At 39.6% G+C, this 18,455-nt stretch overlaps 4 protein-coding genes across 5 annotated transcripts in view; 2 read left to right on the forward strand and 2 right to left on the reverse strand.

Moving 5' to 3' along the window:
- The window catches only part of LOC107191852 (prominin-like protein), a 36,205-nt gene extending 28,944 nt beyond the window's left edge, over positions 1-7,261 (forward strand). The window contains exons 7-13 of the mRNA XM_015580988.1: positions 34-249; positions 319-874; positions 977-1,135; positions 1,216-1,337; positions 3,082-3,243; positions 5,718-5,831; positions 6,105-7,261. Coding sequence (XP_015436474.1) covers positions 34-249; positions 319-874; positions 977-1,135; positions 1,216-1,337; positions 3,082-3,243; positions 5,718-5,831; positions 6,105-6,117 — 1,342 coding nt within the window. The 3' untranslated portion in view covers positions 6,118-7,261. The remainder of the gene's footprint in view (positions 1-33; positions 250-318; positions 875-976; positions 1,136-1,215; positions 1,338-3,081; positions 3,244-5,717; positions 5,832-6,104) is intronic.
- Positions 7,262-10,448: 3,187 nt separating this feature from the next.
- LOC107191839 (intraflagellar transport protein 56) lies at positions 10,449-17,181 on the reverse strand (the record flags this gene model as incomplete). Its single annotated transcript, XM_015580974.1, has 7 exons — positions 10,449-10,560; positions 10,641-10,881; positions 10,959-11,265; positions 11,332-11,541; positions 11,608-11,857; positions 12,141-12,667; positions 17,161-17,181. Coding segments are annotated over 7 exons (1,668 nt in total), but the record flags the coding sequence as incomplete, so codon positions are not given.
- On the forward strand, positions 13,491-15,708 carry LOC107191869 (cytosolic Fe-S cluster assembly factor NUBP2 homolog). 2 transcript variants are annotated; one of them, XM_015581008.1, is made up of 5 exons: positions 13,491-13,644; positions 13,713-13,801; positions 14,006-14,227; positions 14,582-14,735; positions 14,807-15,708. In XM_015581008.1, exons 1-5 carry the CDS (start codon positions 13,534-13,536, stop codon positions 15,011-15,013), a joined length of 783 nt encoding a protein of 260 aa, XP_015436494.1. In that variant the 5' UTR covers positions 13,491-13,533; the 3' UTR covers positions 15,014-15,708. The 2 variants fall into 2 exon arrangements, with proteins under 2 accessions (XP_015436494.1, XP_015436495.1); XM_015581009.1 differs by having other exon boundaries at positions 14,793-14,921.
- On the reverse strand, positions 17,113-18,400 carry LOC107191870 (uridine 5'-monophosphate synthase). The gene is made up of 2 exons (XM_015581011.1): positions 17,848-18,400; positions 17,113-17,706 (listed from the first exon to the last, which is right to left on the reverse strand). The coding sequence occupies exons 1-2, from the start codon at positions 18,004-18,006 to the stop codon at positions 17,182-17,184; spliced, it is 684 nt and encodes a 227-aa protein (XP_015436497.1). The 5' UTR covers positions 18,007-18,400; the 3' UTR covers positions 17,113-17,181.
- Between the last annotated feature and the right edge of the window lie 55 nt (positions 18,401-18,455).

Here is an 18,455-nt window from a genome sequence, read left to right on the forward strand (position 1 = left end):
AGTTATACACACAAACATGTATTGTTTCTTCAGGGCTGTCTGGACCATTTTCCTTCTAACCAGCGTCCTAATGGTAATCACTGTGATTCATATGGTCACTGGGGTCTTGGTTCAACGAGCGGTCTGTGAGCCGCTGAAGAATCCCAAAGACAACAGAATGTTCGCTCTGGTCGACGAAATGGTTCAGATAAAAAAGATCCTGTACCCGAAAAACCCTAATGTTGATTTGAACATGAGCTACATAGTTACGTAAGTGGATTATAAACTTAGATGAAATGATGTAAGTTTGAATAAACGAACCGTTTGGAAACGTTGCAGGGAATGCCATTTGAACAACACCGTGTACAATGTCCTCCAGCTGAAGAACCTGTTCGACGTGAAGACTTTACGCGAATACGCCGGTCGGTCCGATATCAACGACACCATACAACAATTACGTCGTAAGATCAGTTTATCGCCAGGCGTGGTGATCCTCACGAAAAGCGCGAAATCGAAGCTGAACGATCTGGCTGAGAGTGGACTCAGCGACATCAAGTTCTATCAGTACGCCGAGATTCTAGCCGATAATATTACCAACATCAATCTGGAGCATTTGGCCAGACAGTTGCGAGAAGTCTCGGCCAAGTTGCCCGAGGGACAAGAGGAGATTCGCGACAATTTGGAGAAGAATGCTCACGATCTGGATCATTATCACAAGGACCTTGTGGTGCCCATGGCGATGTTGAGCGAACAGCTGAGCGAGAAGGCGCTCACTCTTCAGGAGAACATTAAATTTAATCATAGCTCGATGGCGGAAGCGATTCACGAGCTCGTCAAGGAGGTCACGATGGCGCAACAGTTCCTGAACAAAGATGGGCCGGAATACGTTCAGCTTGTAATTTCCTCTTCATCTGTCTATAGAAATTACTTTGTTTTGTTAGTTCTATAGGGTGTCGAAGAAAAGAACAAACGATATTCCAGGCTGTTCTTTTTGCAGCTGGCAACCAGATTTGGAAACGCTTTCCTCCATCAAGTCGACGACTACCTTGAGCACGTCATCGAAAACGCGATGTCCGAAGTCGGAAGATGCGGGCCTGTTTCGAACGCGTACAACGCCACTCTGGTCGCTGGTTGTAACAGGATTCTGGATCCATTTGTAAGTGCGTCGATTGATCGGTTCTTCTTGGTATAAAGTTTCTCGGTGATGATTTTTTTATGATTCTTGATCGTGTGTAGAATGGTTTCTGGGCGAGTGTCGGCTGGTGCTTGATCCTCTTCATCCCGACCATAATAATCTGCGTGAAATTGAGCACACTGTACTGGGCAATACACTCGTTCGCAAGGTCCCATGTCGAAGCGTAAGTTTCTTATCATTTACGTGTCATTTACACCTCCACCCTCGATTCGAATAAGTGTGAAAAAGGAAGAGTCAGTATAAAATTGGCACGATTAACCATAAAGGGAAAAGTTAAGAGCAAGAACTCTCATTACATCCAAACAATCGCTTCTATGATTTCTCCGCCAATTTCTTGCCGGCAGATTCGGAGCATTATTCTTTTTATATGTAAAAACTTGTTTGAGTTTTCTATCTCGACCTGGTAGTTAATCGAGCTTCCATATACCCATAGCATGCACTCACTCGAGCTTTTTGTAATATCTTTCGTTTTCTAGTCAAGGCATGATTCATTCTGTTGTCTCGTTAGCGAGATTATTTTTTTCGTGACCGTATTATTAAAAAAAAAGAAAAAAAAAAGAAAAAAATCTGAACGCCAGAGTGTATTAAGTCCACTTTTTTTAAAAAATAACATTTTACATACTTCTCTGGGGTCCAGAAATACAACAATGTATTCTTCACGGGCAAAGATTCAATTGTCTCTCAAACTATCTTTCATGGGGATTAAAGTCCAAAAAATGTGTACACCATGTTTGAAACTTTAGTTAACTAGTATCTCGTGTTAATCGTTGTTTTCCGAGCTTTAGAGTTTCTTGAGCAATGATTTTGACAGTGTAAAAGATGTCAGAGACAATCGAATTCCTGGCCATCACGCAGTAGTTTATATTAAGTTTAAAAGTAGCTGTGAAATATGTGGAATGGTTGTTGGAATCTAACCGCTAACACGCTCCGTTCCAGTGAATTATTGTATGACGCGTACGCAGACACGGATAACATGCCCCTTGCTCAGTAAGTATACAACGACCAAAAATGCCAACTTGCTCGCATGCTGAACTTTTGTTGTTGTTCGTGTCGCATGTTATACATCCGTTAATACCGCTGTGAACACTGCTCGAATCTTCCGTACACTATACGCAATACTTGCCTGTATCCTGGTTTACAGACATTACTGAACGATACTCCGTAAGTTACAACGTGTCGAAGCTCACGTAGACTGAACTGTAAGCCTTTTTATTTCTGGCATGGAATATCCTGGATATACATACCCTACCCGAGATACTGAGGGATTGTAAATGATTCTTATGAGTAACATTGAAAAACCTTGAGAGAATCTCCTGCCTCTGTTACTTTGATCTCAAAGATTCTTCAGTTGTCTAAACGAAATTTCACAATCACAAAGTATCTACATACATATACTATATGTATACATATACTATTCCATAGTTCTTAGTTAACTTTCCACAACTTGATCCTTTTTTTCACAGCCTTCTTTTGATCTGTGATCACTGTACTGCAGATAATATCTGAAGTGTATATGCTTAAAGACTCATTTACAATTCAAGAATTAGGCAGATTCTGCAGTCGAGTGAACATTGACTTGTAACACGATCAATTGAGGAGGTGTCAGTAACTTCTACTAAGTATCAAAGCTAGTCCAACTCTCTTCTCCAATGCATCTCTAACCAGCATCGACTAAAACGTACAGCTTCTGAACCTTTTTTTTTTTATTCCCTCTTACACGCGCAAAACAGTAATGACCTTGACGGCGTGATCTTTGAGCTAGCGCCAGGACACTAATGACACGCGTAACACCGCAGAAAGAAAAAAAATACAGCTTCTAGCAAAACAGTACACTGATTTCTCTAACTCGCATGACGAGTGGCCAGACGGGGGCCCCGATTAACCGTGACTGAAACGTGGTCTTTTAGTTCCAGTGTTCAAGACAAGAAATACATGTCGCATAGACACCATCCGTCGGCGTACGTGGAGAGCTACGACGGTCCAGCGATCGGGTACGAAAGGGAGAGGATCTCTGATGCGCGTCAAGGCTCGTCCCATCACGAGTCCAGATATTCCGACTTGGCGCCGAAGTAAGTTGCCCAAACGAGTCGCTTGGCATCCATTAGAGATCGAAACACCTCTTAAAGGAACATGGCACTCAAGTAGGAATTATCATTACAAGGGTGTTGATTGTACATAAATCTCATCGGTCTTTATCAGTAGACTGCGGATTTTATGCAGTTGAGGGGCTTAGTGAAAGAGGGACACATGCCACAATACTATAAATTTACCCGACAACTACTTTTAGGAAAAATAAGGTTAGAGCTTGTTGATTGTACAAAAAGGTAAAAACCGACGTAGGTGTGGCATGTTCCCCCTTTCATGTTTCCCCCAACAAGATAGTTAAGGAAACAAAGAAATTTCTACCTATTGTTTCTGTCTTAATGAATCACTTTATAAAATATCATTCTGCATAAAAGTACGCAGTCTACTTATCATTTCCGTAAAAAAAAAAAAGACCCGATTATGCGTGATCCTGTTCGTTTGAAAGCCCGTGTTCTCGCTAGTCATTTTACTTCGATCATCGTGTCTCATTCCTCCGGAAGAATATTCTCGTTAGCCCAGCTGGAGCCCAGAACGCGCGCGTTCCTGGGGGTTCTTGTAGATGCCTCAGGGTGTCGATTCTCGCGAATAAACCATCATCGGGGCAAGGATCGGTGGTGTTGTCGATACGACGCGAAATTCTGGGATTCCCCATTAGGTTTTACAGGGTTTCACTGGTTCATATCTCTGGTTTGTTTTGCAATTCTATACCCACCGCTCCCTCCGATACAGAACCTCGAAATAAAGTATTTAGCGTATCGATAGAAGCGCAGTAAGTCTCTTGTCCAAATTACTTTCGGATTCCGACAGTTCGTATTTTGTTTCCATTCCGCTTTCTCTGTGAAACACGTTTACGCATTCGGAACTAGAGTTGCCGGGGATAGCTACTATGAAAACCATGAACTTGGCGAAATTTTCTAGAGATCTAGGGGTCTTGTCTATAGAGATGAGTATGTTCATCCGTCATTTTGAGTCCTCTGGAGAGAGTAAGCGATGGGAAGCCTTAACCTGGACCCTCTGTAAACTTATCCGTCCGCTGGACCCAAAATAACGAATGAACATACTCATCGCTCTAGTGCTCCAATGGGACAAAACCCCTAGATTTCTAGAAAACTTCGCCAAGTTCATGATTGAAAGTAGCTATCACTAGCAATTCTATTCAGGACCCGATTGTTTTTTTACACCCTGATCACTGACCTACCACACCCCCCTTCGTTGAGTTCTTTTTTTTTTTCTTTCTTTCGCATCATCGGTGAGCAGGGTTCCCACTCATCGCGCGATATATTTCTCTGTCTCGCTCCTGCGGCTCTCTCTCTCTCTCTCTCTCTCTCTCTCTCTCTCTCTCTCTCTCTACCGGACACGCTGAAAAACATAATCAAGGATGGGATCAAGTTGGAGTATATGCCGTTTCGGTGTTACGCTTCGAGCCTGAATTTGTCCACGCGTTCGAATCACCCAGAACGGAACATTTGGAATGTCCATCGCTTCGAAGAGCATTCCTTAGACACTGCGTCCAGGCTCCAAGCGTGAAAAAACAATGATTACGAATTCCACTGATTGTCATCATTACTTATATTTTACAGACAAGTTTCTAAAATGGTTCGAGCAAAGTTTCACTGATCCTTTCGCTGTTTTGCGTTTATTTGTCGACATGGTCTGTATGGTAGACTTATCGTGAGAACGATTAGAACTTGAAAGAATTGCGATTGGAACGCATCGTTGTCTCAGGCCTATGTAGGTTTAACGTTTAATGTACCACTTGATCCCATCCGTGCAACTCATACAAGCCCCGTTGGTCACGCTTTTTCTCCCGGTTATTTCCAGGTGAGTGGGAACCTTGCGGGGGGGCAACTTCCCGCGTCTCTCGATACGCCTATGCACGTAAGTCGCAAGACCAACGATTGTTTATAAACATATGTCTCTCCATACTTCGTTTTTTTTTCCTTTACTTCTGATTTTCTTTTTTTGGCTCGACTCGATTTTATTTTGCGCCGTAAAAGAAAAATCGCTTGGCCGGCTCCTGGAGCTTTTTTGCCGCGAGAGAGCGAGGGAAACGAGTTCGATGAACCGCTGAGAGAAACACCGTCTCATCGACGACGATTTGCGTCCTGCGACAAGCTTGGGGATGTCAATCACGAATTTTTAGAAGACGCAGGAGAAGCATGTGTTCGAGTCACGTGTTGTTCATGATTACCGTTTCCGTTAAGAAAAAAAAAGTGATCACGGATATACAGAGAGTTTAGTTTCGCTTGGCGGTAAAACTTCGTCCATTCGTTCGATTCGCTAAAGGCATTACGCTGTGGCAACATATACACGCACACGCACGCACACTTCGATGTTGAAGAGTCTCTCTTTTTTCTTTTCTTCTTTTCATTCCTTTATTCGACACGTTTGACGAAGGATAGAGAATAAGCCTCTACGTGTTTATCTCTTGGCTTAATCAGGTCGGTGTTGCTTGCAGAAACTGGGACTTCCCTAATGGCGGTCCACCTAGGTACCAGCCGGTCGCGGAAGCTCCTCCGCCGTTGAGCACGGAATACGAACGACCACCTCCTTATTACTATCCTGGGCCAGGGTGAGTCTCACGGTATATTTTGAAACGCTCAAGTCACTATAGTCCAGACATGACACTTAGCTAGAAGCTTGTATCCATTGAGAAAAAGGAGAACCCTAGGCTTGACTCGAGCCTATGGGTCTTTGAGGCTTTGCTTGGAAGTTTTAGATCCTGAAGGATATTGATATTCTCCTGATCCATATAATTCTGAAGCATTCTACATTACTCGTGTACCATCCATAGACGCACTGGAATGTCGAAACGATTTTTCTTTTTTTTTTTTTCTTCTTTCAGGGGCAGAAATTAGGAAACAAGTGCCGTGGCATGCACAAAGGTAGCACTGAGTAGCGTGGCTATCCACAGTCTCACCCGCAGTTACAAAAGGACAATGAAAAAGAAAGCGAGAACCGGATGCAAGCGAGACTATGTTTAATCGCGGCGTTCCCGGTGAGCGTGCCACGGACCGTTCGAACGGAGCGAATAACAAAGTTTAAAGACCAAGTTTCAATACAGACTGAAATAGGCTTAATGGATCCTTTGGTGAGCGCGCGAGTAGTGTGATGATCTATGTGTGCGATTCGTTCCCTTCTTGGTATTATTTAAAAGACGAAAAAAGTAGAAAAAAACAAGGTATCTCCGCCTGTGAGAAAACATTATTATGTTACGTCGAATCGTCACGCGACCGGTTGGTTTTAAGTTTCAATGCTTCCTGCCGTTTTTTGTCTAGTTTTTCGTTGATCATTCGCTGTTTCATTTTAATCGAAAGACGAACCGCATAACAGAACGTTGATTCGTATCGTTTGTGCTGTATTAATTGTTAGACGATCGTTCTCAACGCACGACTGATCTTCTTCAAGCCTTTGATCCTTTCTTCCGGCCGATATCCTCGACTTTCTTTTTCCCACAGCCCTCGAAGACCCGTCCTCGAGTATTACGCGTTTTGTTCCATTCCAGAGTCGACTGGCGACTTCCGTTTTAGTCTGCGAACTCCACGAAAATCTTCTTAATGATCCTTTCTTATCCTATTAGTTCCTAAAACACAGGATTGTAATCATTGTCTGCATTAGCCAGTATTAAGTTCGTTTTTCTCCCGCCACACCTGACGTACTACGCTTCCTTTGCCCCAGAACCCACCGCTGTCTCTGAAACGTTCAGAAGACAGCGTGAACGCGTGTGTATGTACATTCAACCGCTTGTGTCTTATCGATTCCTCCTCTTTCCTAACTTTTACGCGAACCGCCTACCCGGAGCAATAACGAGAGTGCACAGAATAAAGGACGAAAGTGACAAGCGACTTGACGTCGAGACACGTCAATAATCAGCCGTGCTGGATCAGCGGACGCGATCGTGTGATCAATGGACGAAATATTAGTATTTAAAGAATCGACTTAGTGAAGCGTTCACCCTTTGCCCAAGGACCAACTAGTTCATTTCCCTTGTTTAGCTTAACATGACACCGTGGTGACGAACCTCTGACGATTTTTACGAAGTGTCTGCGTCTTGTTCCGGGTTGATCGGCTCGCAAAGGGTGACTGCTGGCTGGATATGTACCTTCTAACTCGCTCGACGCAATCGTGGATTAGCATTACGTGTCTCGTTCAGATTATTATTATTATTATTATTATTATTATTATTATTATTATTATTATTATTATATTCTGTTCACTTCGAATAACACTGCCGTCTTGAACGAAGAAAGTCGCGTCAGGCGGTTGCAAGCGTACAAAACGACCGAGCGTGTTGTGGATCGCGTCGGCTACCAGACGAGAATATGTTCGCGAGCGTTCGAACGAATGATGCTTCACCAAACCTCGAGCATACTGAACAACGCCATATTTAAATGCCAAACGACGTTCTTTGGGGTGGTCCGTGGAGTTTGAGCTTTATACATTCGGGGTGCCCTGTTCGAATTTCACGGATCACACCGCCCTTGACCTTGCCCTATCCGCAGAGGGTTAACGAGAATTTACGAAAGCTAACCCCTTCCGCCCGCCCGCCGTAACGACAGAAGCGATTACGCTTCCTTTCCCCTACGACAGTGGAGACTAGCCTCCCTGCAAGATTGTCGGAGCTACGAAATACTCGTGTATGTACATGGTTCTTTAAGTAGACGTTTTTCTTACTATTAACTTTATCGTGTAATATACCGATCTAAGCTCTTCGAGAGAAGACGGTGTTGTTCGCCGCGTTGCATAGAGGGTTCTACGCCGTGTTATGCTTGGTCTACGCGATGCGCGAACACCTTCGACAAGATAATGCAACATCCGTTCTTCGAACGTCCTAACCGCGACAGAGGAGATAAACCCTCTTCTGTATCAACGAGGAAGTACTATCGTTTTAAGTAAACGTTGATTCGAGTAGCAGACACACTGTAAATCCGACGGGATAAAATTAACTTTCACGGTGTCTGTGTTCCGCGCGCAGGCCCATTAGGCCTCCTTAAGGTTTCACACCCGCAAAGAGCAACGCATCAGGATGTTGCGGGGCCGTAGAGAGTCAGTTCGGCGCGAGTCGTTGCCTTACGCGACAGCAAGTTTCAACTTTTAACATTGTACGGTAGATTACGCCGCCCATGCTGACGTCCTTTGAATCGATCGCCAGCAGATTGCCAAAAATGAAAAAAAAAAAAAGCATTAAGAAAATCGTTAAAAAGGAGTAAGAGAAGAGCACTTTTCTCGTATTGTATCGGCACGTGGAAGCACAAAATCATTATTAGGGTGTTTTTTTTAAGAATTGGACGAGAGAAAAGGGCGTTAGGAGTAAGTGAGGATCGTGTGAAAGGGGTACATAGTTCGTAGAATGAGTGCTAGATAGATAAAAGACGAGCGAGAGAGAATGAGAACCTGCCGCGAGGAAATGACGATTTTCCGCTCTATCATTACCGTATTTACATACACGTTTATCATAGTGGAAAAGTTAAGCTACGTTTTTTAGCTGTAAAACGTCGACGTTCGTAACGGACACATATCGTCGTCGTCGTCGTCGTCGTCGCGTATACGGAGGACGAAGGAACCGCGATTGTTTCCCGTTTCTTCGTACCCTTCACCCACCTATCCCAATTTTCCGTTCTTGTGACGATCTGGGGAATCATTGCGCATGGATCGGTTCGGCCGTTTTACAAGGATGGACTGTGTAACATGTACTGGCGGCCACGTGTGTGTGTGTGTGTGTGTGTGTGTAACGTGTGACAACAAGCCGGAGAACGAGTGCCGAGAAAGCGACGATGATTGGTGCAAACCGACACGAACGGCAAAAATTCAAATTTCGTGTGCCACGCAAAGAGGCGCCTGCGAGAACCCAATTTTTCTGGCGCTATTTTTATATCGATGGATTCGGTAACCCAAGGCACTCCTTCTCTGCGCTGATGACACTCGTCTACTATGGTGCAAGATGTATCGTGGACTGGGAAAAGGAGAGACTCTTTTTATCGTCTTCTGTGCAAGAACCGCGGGACATAAGTTGAGGATTCTTTGATGTGGGGTGATGTAGGCCAGACTTTGGAAGAGACAACAGCGCATCTTTGGAATGTTGTTAAAAGAGAATCCACCTTGAGATGTCCGTACTGATACTGTACATCTGTGTTTATATAAAATAGTATCGTTGTTTTCTAACAAGATTCCGGAGATGCGATACTATCTCCACCTCTGTACGCTGCATCATTCTCCTAAGGTTATTCAGGCCGATTCATCCTTTGGTAGCAAGGGTTTCCAAATTGTAGGGAATCAATACCAAATTGCGGTTAGTTGGACCTAGGGAGGAACTTTCGGAGTGTGTAATTTAACATACAGACTAAAATGTTGTTCCGGAATTTTAGTTTAAAATTCTAATGGTATTCTGAAGAATATTATTGACAGAAAACCGGCTGGAGTATTTTCAATCTCCGAGTTTCTTCGAAAGACCTTCCACACTCGCAGAAGTCTGACGAAGTTAATATACATTACACCTGGAGGCCCTCCCGATTACCGATGGGTGATACGTGTTTCAGATGGTTTCGACGTAGAAATATTTATATTTTCGAGGATATCGCTCGAGAGAGATTCCTTACATTCTCTTGTCTGCTCAATCTTCAGGGCGCCCATGGCGTCCGGGCTGAGTGTTCTTCTTCGTTTCTTTCGCTGAACTTCAGCAGCCATTCCATCGGGTCTATTCTTGGAATTGGAAAATCCGCGGAGACATTTCACGAAATTTTCCAAGAATATTTCCCGTTCTGAAGAATGTTGAATATTTCAAACGGAAATGTGCAAGTATGCGAATGTGGTGTATATGCCGACTATGGTGTTTTTACGATTCACCGATTGTGTTTGTTAAAATTAATTATTATTGCTATTACAATGATTATTATTAATATTATTACTATTATTATTATTATATTCTAAAATGAGTGTATCACAGTTTAAATATATCTATTTTATATTAAATCATCAACGAGGCCGCAATACTATATTGCATGGAGGACAAACTGAATTAATCTCTTATAGAACGTACTTGTAGAAACATTTTTATTATGTGTTCGGGTTACGATCTCTCTCACGTACAAAACTGAATTGACATTCCTCAGTTATTTGGTGCCAGATAAGACCACTCATGAATGAAGCAATTAGCGATAACGCCCACTTTGTAGCCACTCGATTCTAATCATCAGCAATTGATCCGGCTATCTTTGCCCCATTTGCGCATCACTCGAATAATTTGCTCCACTTGTGAGTTAGAAGTGTTTTTCAGTAGCTGTATAACTTCGGGCAGTAGTTCTCTGGAAGGGAAACGATTTCATTAAATAGATTTTTAAGAAATACATACCTACCATCCAAAGCGAAAAGAAGAGTATTTTACTTGGGCTGCCTTTCAGCTACAATGTACTGAAATGTACCGCAGCAAGCACCGCGTTTCCCTTCCCAGTTCTCGGGACTAGGATCCATTCGTTCTAACATGTCGAAGGCCTTCGCTGCATACCAAAACTCGCCGACTTTGTAACAGTCGTTCGCTATTAGTTGCAGCAAATTAAACGACTCTGTAGACGTGTCCATTCTTAGGTACAAATTCCAGGCCAGCTGAGGTTTCTTGTTCATTATGTCTAAAGAAAAAAGACAAACAACACTGTATAGTACTATATAATCCTAATATTCATAGAAACTAATGTCACGGACTTACAGCAATGAGCCAGAAGACTGACGTAAATATAATCATTCTTATATTTTTCATTTCTTATAGTCAAAAAAGCTTCCTCTGCCTCTTTAAAGTAACCAGCCGCCGCTTGAGCCTGAGCATAATTAAAGTTAAAATTATCTTCGTTAGAAAAGTATGTTTTGATCGAGTTCAGATACATCAGGACTTCTTCGAATTGGCGATACAAGAAGGAACTAGATGCCATACACTGTCTGCCAGGTATGGTGTCACATTCTGAAGCTGAAGAACCTACTAGTTGGAAATATTGCTGAGCTGTTTTTATGTTATCTCGCTGAAAGTAATTTTATGTTTAATTATAATTATTGTTTGTTGAGACACCTGACATGTTACAGCTTACAGAATTAGTTTCTTGTCCCATCACCGCGTTAACAATCCCTTTTAAGATGTACTCCTGTGGAACTGCTGGTTCAAGGTCTTTTATTAATTCGAAAGCCTCTCGAACATCGTCCTGCTTCAAGTAGTAAATCACTAAATTGAGTCGAGCCTCTGGTATGACATCCACCAAGTTCGGCAAAATTTGTAATGCACCTTCTCCACCTTTGAATACCTGTAATGTATTTTTTATTTCTAAAGATTACCCCACGTTCGACGTGTTCTTAATAATACTACTTACAACTGTATTGTGACGTATAAGATCATGACTGAAACTGAAGGAGTTGGACATTTTTTCTATCAACTGTTTCATTTCGTTCTGTGCAGCAGTTCCGTTGTACATACGAAAGTGATTACACGCTTTCAGATTAATTGCAATTGCACTGTCAGTGTACTTTTGCAGGTACACTTGAAGAACTTCTTGAGCTACGTCATAGTAATCCAATTTATAGTAGCACAAAGCAACGTATACATTCAATGCAAAATACTCCCTAGAAAATGAACGTGAACGTAAGACTTTTCGGACTTTTCATCAGTATTGATCACGTTTTTATCTGCATTATTTTCTGGGATCGTGGATAAAGGATAAGGAAGGAACTGGGTACCTGGTATCCATTAATTTTCTAATCATAGAAATATCCACACTTCTATCAGACATAATAAATTCATCGAAACTACTTAAATCGTCACTGTCTGAATCTCTAGGCAAACATTTCAATCGCATTGTAAACATGTTTAACCACATAAAAAGTAAGAAAATCCTTTGATAACAACCTGTTTTCCAGCAGAATCTTTTTATAAACGTCAATGGCTTCTTGGTAATGAGCTCTAAGGTAATGAATAGATGCCAGACTAAGCTGATCCTCTATGATATCCTGTAGCATATGATTGTACTCTGTCAATTTTGCTTCATTACCCATTTTGTGTGCTAAGTGAAACAACAGTCTATTCCTCAGTTTGCTGTCTGGAGCATCCTCCAACATTTTCTGCGACTCAGGATACATCCCAAGGTAGAAATAACAACAAGCTAAGTTTGTTGACAGATCCACTGATGTCTGATCTTTCTTTCTCAAATTTTCGTAGATCGTAGTTGCACGTTTGTAGTCCCCTAGGTGAAAAGCACAGTAGCCCAGCCATAGTTCAGAGTTTAAATTGCTCTCAGATGTTCTGTTGAATTCCAGTAGTGTTAAAGCTCCGGTATAATCTCGTTTCTCTAAGAATTCCTCCAATTTAGGAATTCTTTTCTCTGATGTTGATCTTTCCGCCCCCTCAGACGAGGCTGGCTTAGCTCTTGAGAGTATCTGTTACAGATTTTTGCAGTCAATATTGAAACACAGAAGGGTTATCGAAGATAATTATCATTAAAGTAATGATAAATATTAAATAAATAGAAAATATCTGTATGTATGTATATAATTTTAACACTCAGAAAACAAAAATGAAAGAAAGAAGGAAAATACGAGACGCACAATGTAATGTTTACCATTTTCAGCTATATACTGTTGCTAATAGTTACAAGCATTTATCGATTTCCACGTGCAAGTAAAAATTTTATACATACACATTCCACATAATACTGCGTTCGTGCTAAAATATTTAATAATACACGATTAATTATTGAATCAATACGTACTTATTAACTTATTTCTTCTAAATTTCTAATAAAATTCATATTTTGAATTTAATTTGAATTTCTATAATGATCACCCACAGATGTCAGTCCGACAGCGGTAAAATTTAATATTTTTACCCAAAGTTAAAACTGTATTTCATCGTTTATCTTTATAAAATGGTAACATTCGTATGAACAGAATTTTGTAGTAAAATATTTTCATTATTACAAACTCTATGTACAAAAATTCCAATATTGTGTTTGATGTGTAAGAAAGTATTTGTAAAATTAAAGGAACTACATATTTTGCGGGTTAGTTAGCATATATTTTAAAAGATTCATCGGTTAGGGCTGGGATCAATCAAAAAATTAATTCAGTTCTTATTTCCACACAAGTTATAGGTAAACATGTTTAAAACAGACGGAGCGGTCAGGTCAGAACGGTCAGTCAAAACCCTCCTCGGAGCTCGGAGCTCGGAGCTCAGAAATACTCAGAATGCGACCGACCGTCGTGAAGGTTACATCGCCGGTAGCGTTTTTGCATTTGTTTTCGTAATGTTGGAAGGTGTCAAGCATGTTTTGTTAGTGTTGTCTGGTAAAGGTGGTGTTGGAAAGTCAACCATCAGCACGCAATTGGCCCTCGCGCTAAAGGAATCGGGATTTCGAGTGAGGTTATTCAGTATGTTACAGTGTTTCTATATAGGTTAGACTGCTTACACGTCAAAATGTTGTAGGTGGGTTTACTAGACGTCGATCTTTGTGGACCTAGTGTACCTTATCTGTTAAACTTAGAAGGCAAAGATGTACATCAATCGTCTGACGGGTTCGTGAAAGAATTTCCATAAAAAATTTCTCGTCCAACAAAAGATATATGTACTTTCCATTTTTCAATAAAGTCCATTACCTACACAGTATTTCAATTATTATACTTTACATCGACAAGGAACAATTGCTCGATTAAGAGTTTTAAATACTATTTAATTCAGTGCTATATACTCTTGTTATTGACATACTTTGGATGTTGCAGATGGGTACCAGTGTATACTGATAGAGAACAGAAATTAGCTGTCATGTCAATAGGATTCTTGTTAAAAAATCAAGATGACAGTGTTGTTTGGAGAGGTCCTAAAAAAACAGGCATGATTAAGCAGTTTTTAACTGATGTTGTTTGGCACGATATCGATTATTTGATCATTGATACACCACCAGGAACCTCTGATGAGCATATCACTGTGATGGAAAATTTAAGGTATCAGTTAGATGTATACCTTAATCTTTGTTTTATTTATTTATTAGATATTTGTATGTTCATTGCTCTCGGAAAGTTGAATATTTTAATGCATAGATCTTTGATATTAGTAATGTCACGTGTGCTCTTGGTCGTTCACATGTGACTGTGATTAAGCATCATGTGATGTCCAAACGAAACTTAACTCTAGACAGATAAGTAGTTGGTCATGAGATTGATAAGCAAATATATTCTGTTAACACGCATACTCTAAGAGGAAATTCATAAACATCATATTATTATATAATATGTAAGGATATTTCATAATGAGTAGGTAGATAATGATTTTAAATAAAAAGAGAACATATTCTGTAGAAATGTGAAATGTGATGGAGCACTTATAGTAACCACTCCACAAGCAGTTGCAGTTGATGATGTTTTACGGGAAGTAACATTTTGTAAAAAAACTGGTATTCCCATATTCGGTATTATTGAAAATATGAGTGGTTTCGTGTGTCCATCATGTTCAGTAAGTAAAAGAGTACATTCTTTTATCTTGAAGTATCCTTTTATTATCTTTAGAAAGAATGATCATTTCAGGAATGTACAAACATATTTTCTGCTGGTGGAGGAATAGCTTTATCAAAAATGGTAAATGTACCATTCTTGGCAAAAGTGCCTATAGATCCACAAGTTGGAAAACTGGCAGAGACTGGTCAAAGCGTTCTGGTGACATTACCAGATAGTCAGGTAGCACAGGTGTTTCGGAAGCTAGTCGAACAAGTTACTAAAAGCAAGGAAGCATAAGAGTGAGACCATGGATACCACCCATACATTTCCCTGTGACCTATAGTACTTGCTTGTGATATTTAAAGAGTCTTTCTGCTTTAGAAGGTTGCAAAAAAATCTGATTCCTTTTCATTGTGTTTTCCTCAGACTCGTATCATGATCGTATAAATAAATAAAAGAAGCTATAGTATTTAAGAACACTGTATATAGATTTTTTGAAAAGGCTTTAAAAACTGCCTACATATTACGTGCTAAAGAAGGAAGGCTCCTTAAATTAAACTTTAGCCCTTTGTGAGCGAACATTATTTTGAATTGTTTTATGGTAGGTGATATGTATTCATTTGAAGAATTATTTTTCTTACGGAAAATATAATATATGTGTATATCTCTTATCATTGTAAAGAAGAGGGTATGTAACTGTAAAATCACATATAAAAGTAATTCGCAGGGTCGCAGAGGGTTAATATAAATCACATTCTACAAAATGGGTAGAAAATACAAGTACAAATACAACGAGTTTTACACGATAGCATTTACACGAGGTACAAGTTACCGAATTTTTTAATGTCACGGGAAATACAGTATAAAAGTGTACGTGTGTATACGGTCAATAATAGAGAAATAGCAGGGTCGAAAATTTTGCGAGATTGTAACTAATAGTAGCGCAGGTCTTCAAAAACCTGATCAAACAGCAGAGTTGGCCAAATGTAATCTAATTACAAAATCTAAATAATTGCAGTGTAATTGCAGTATAATTACAATTACATTATAATTTTTATTGTAAATTTAATATAGTTAATTACAGTGTAATTGTAATTGCAATTGTCTTGCAATTACATTGTAATTGTGATTTGAATTTTGTATATCGATTACATTTTGCCCAATTCTGCCCAACAAGAATCTACGAACCCACTGGTATGTATACCATTTTTCAGTCTTCAGAAAAATTAGACAATGGACGGGATCTAGCTCCTTTCAACTTTCCTCGTTGTTTCAATTAGTTGACCGAGTAATCAAATTTTTCTTTTCGTTCACTTTACCTCATTTACGACTTCTGTTTTCCCATTGTTGACCGTGTGTTCAATACTAAATCGGCGTCAATAGAAACACGCAGGTATAATTTAATGTTTTTTTTTTTTTTTTCTACAAACGTGTGAATTATAATGGATCAGTGAGCCGTTGTATGATGTACATACATCAATATCTTTGTTTATGTACGCATCACTTTATTTACAATCCTTCCGAATTCGTAGTTACCTAATTATTTACAATTTATAACTTTTACGCACGTGTTTCGAAAATAAAATAATATATATTTTCCTCTTATTTTTATACACATCTGTTCCCGAGTGATAGGAAATACTGTTTATTTTAATCGTTCTTCGTAAGCAGCCCAAAGTTCCTTTTTATATTTCAAGGTGGCAGTCAACTTATCGTCTGCCTCGGTAATACCTCTACCAACGACAGCCAGATCTGCTCCAGAATTTACTACAGATTGTGGAGTATTGTACCGCTGTCCCAAGTCGTCGGAACTTTTGGCTAGCTTTACTCCAGGCGTTAATTGAACAAGACCTGGATTCGTAAAGATATTTGACTGGCAAACGATGCCAGTCACCATGTTCGAACTCTGTGCAATTAATAGCGCGTTCTGTACATAATCACCGTTTGTTAAAGCACCCTTGGAAGACATTTGAGCTAATATGAAAATGCCACGTGGTTCGTTAATATTTTTTAAGCTATTTTTCAATCCGTCTACGATACTTTCACCCGCTACTGCGTGTACAGTAACAACATCTGCCCATTTCGCTATTTTGTATATGCCTTTTTCATATTGTAAAGATACGGTGTTACCGATATCAGCGAACTTACGGTCCTCCATTAACAGAAAATTATGTTTCTTAGCCAAATCTTTCAAGCGTATTATAAAATCATCGTTAAAATCTTCTATTATATCTACGTGCGTTTTTAATACTATAATGTGCGGTCCTGTTAAATCAGCTAATTCTAAAATAGAGTCTGCTTTAGTTAAGTCTGCCGCTAAACATAAAGTAGATTGCTTTGCTTCCATTAGGTTGAATATTTTAGAAGCAATTTCATTTTTAGTCTTAGTTGCTCGTATATGGAATGGTATCTTTACCCGTTTTTCTGGAACTATATGAAAGAACAATTGATATCAGTTCAGTTTTTCAATATAGAAGTGATTGATCGATGTAAGAATTCCATTTACCTGGAATAGAAATAACAGGAGCTTGATATTTTGATAAATAATCTGTCACATCTTTTACAATCTTTGGTGTAATCTTGTTAGCTTCTAAAAGATAAGCTAAGATAGTGGTAATCGTGTACAAACTTTTCATTCTAATTCCATGATTTTCAATGTTTTTCCTGCCACCTTGTTCCCTGTTGATTACCACAAAAGTGTCTGTAACTTCTAAACCTTGGTTTCTTAAAGTGTGTACAGTTTCTAGAATACTGCTACCACTAGTAACCACATCCTCAATAATTACACAATTATCTCCCTGCTTAAATTGGCCTTCTATCATTTTCATTGTGCCATATGGCTTTACTTCTTTTCGTTTGATTAACATGGGTATGTTAGAATCCATAGAGATCAAAGTGGCTAGTGGTAGAGCTGTATAAGGTACACCACAGATTTGAACTATGTTTGAACAGTCTTCAGAGAATTTCCATAGTGCCTTAGCCAGGCGAGCCTGCACATGATAGAAATTATAATGTCTCCTTTAATTCAGTGAAAATAATTTGTTTTATCCGGATCATACCTCTTGAGAACGCAATATAATCAAAGTAGAGAATTTACATTTATTATAAGTGTTGAAATTAGTAAAACTTACCATAACTTTTGGGTATGAGACTATGACTCTCAAATCAAAATATACGGGAGTTTTCAAACCAATTTTTGTCACAAATTCTCCGAATTTGAGTGCATCGATTTCAAAGAGTGCAACAGCCAATTCTCTTAACTCAGTGTCCATGAAGCTCGAATTTTCCATGATTTATACTTGTTCAAACACACGTGGGAACTGAAAACACGATACACAGGATGATGTGAAAATCATTAAGGTTAACTCATTACATCGATGATGTGGTTGATTTTATTTCAATCTATACTTTCAATACATGTATACACAGTTCCATTTTAGACAAAAGTTGAAGATAAGTACCAAATAATTATATTTAGTGTCAGAATTAGTGGACCGGGATCTTGTAAGCACTGGTAAGCACTGGTAAGCACTGCGTGTTCAAATCGGAACTGATCGGAACTGATCGGAACTGATCGGAACAGTTTGATCTGGTTTGATCTCTAATGATCTCTAACAAGGGATCTTTCGAGGTTCTTCTGATACATCGATTCTGTTAAGATAAAAAATTTAAATTCTTTCGCGCGCTAACAACACATTGTAATTTCTCAAATCATTCATTTTTCATCAAACTTTGTTCT

This window comes from Dufourea novaeangliae, unplaced genomic scaffold (assembly GCF_001272555.1).
Source record: "Dufourea novaeangliae isolate 0120121106 unplaced genomic scaffold, ASM127255v1 scaffold270, whole genome shotgun sequence".
In the NCBI taxonomy this organism is placed as follows: Eukaryota; Metazoa; Arthropoda; class Insecta; order Hymenoptera; family Halictidae; genus Dufourea; species Dufourea novaeangliae.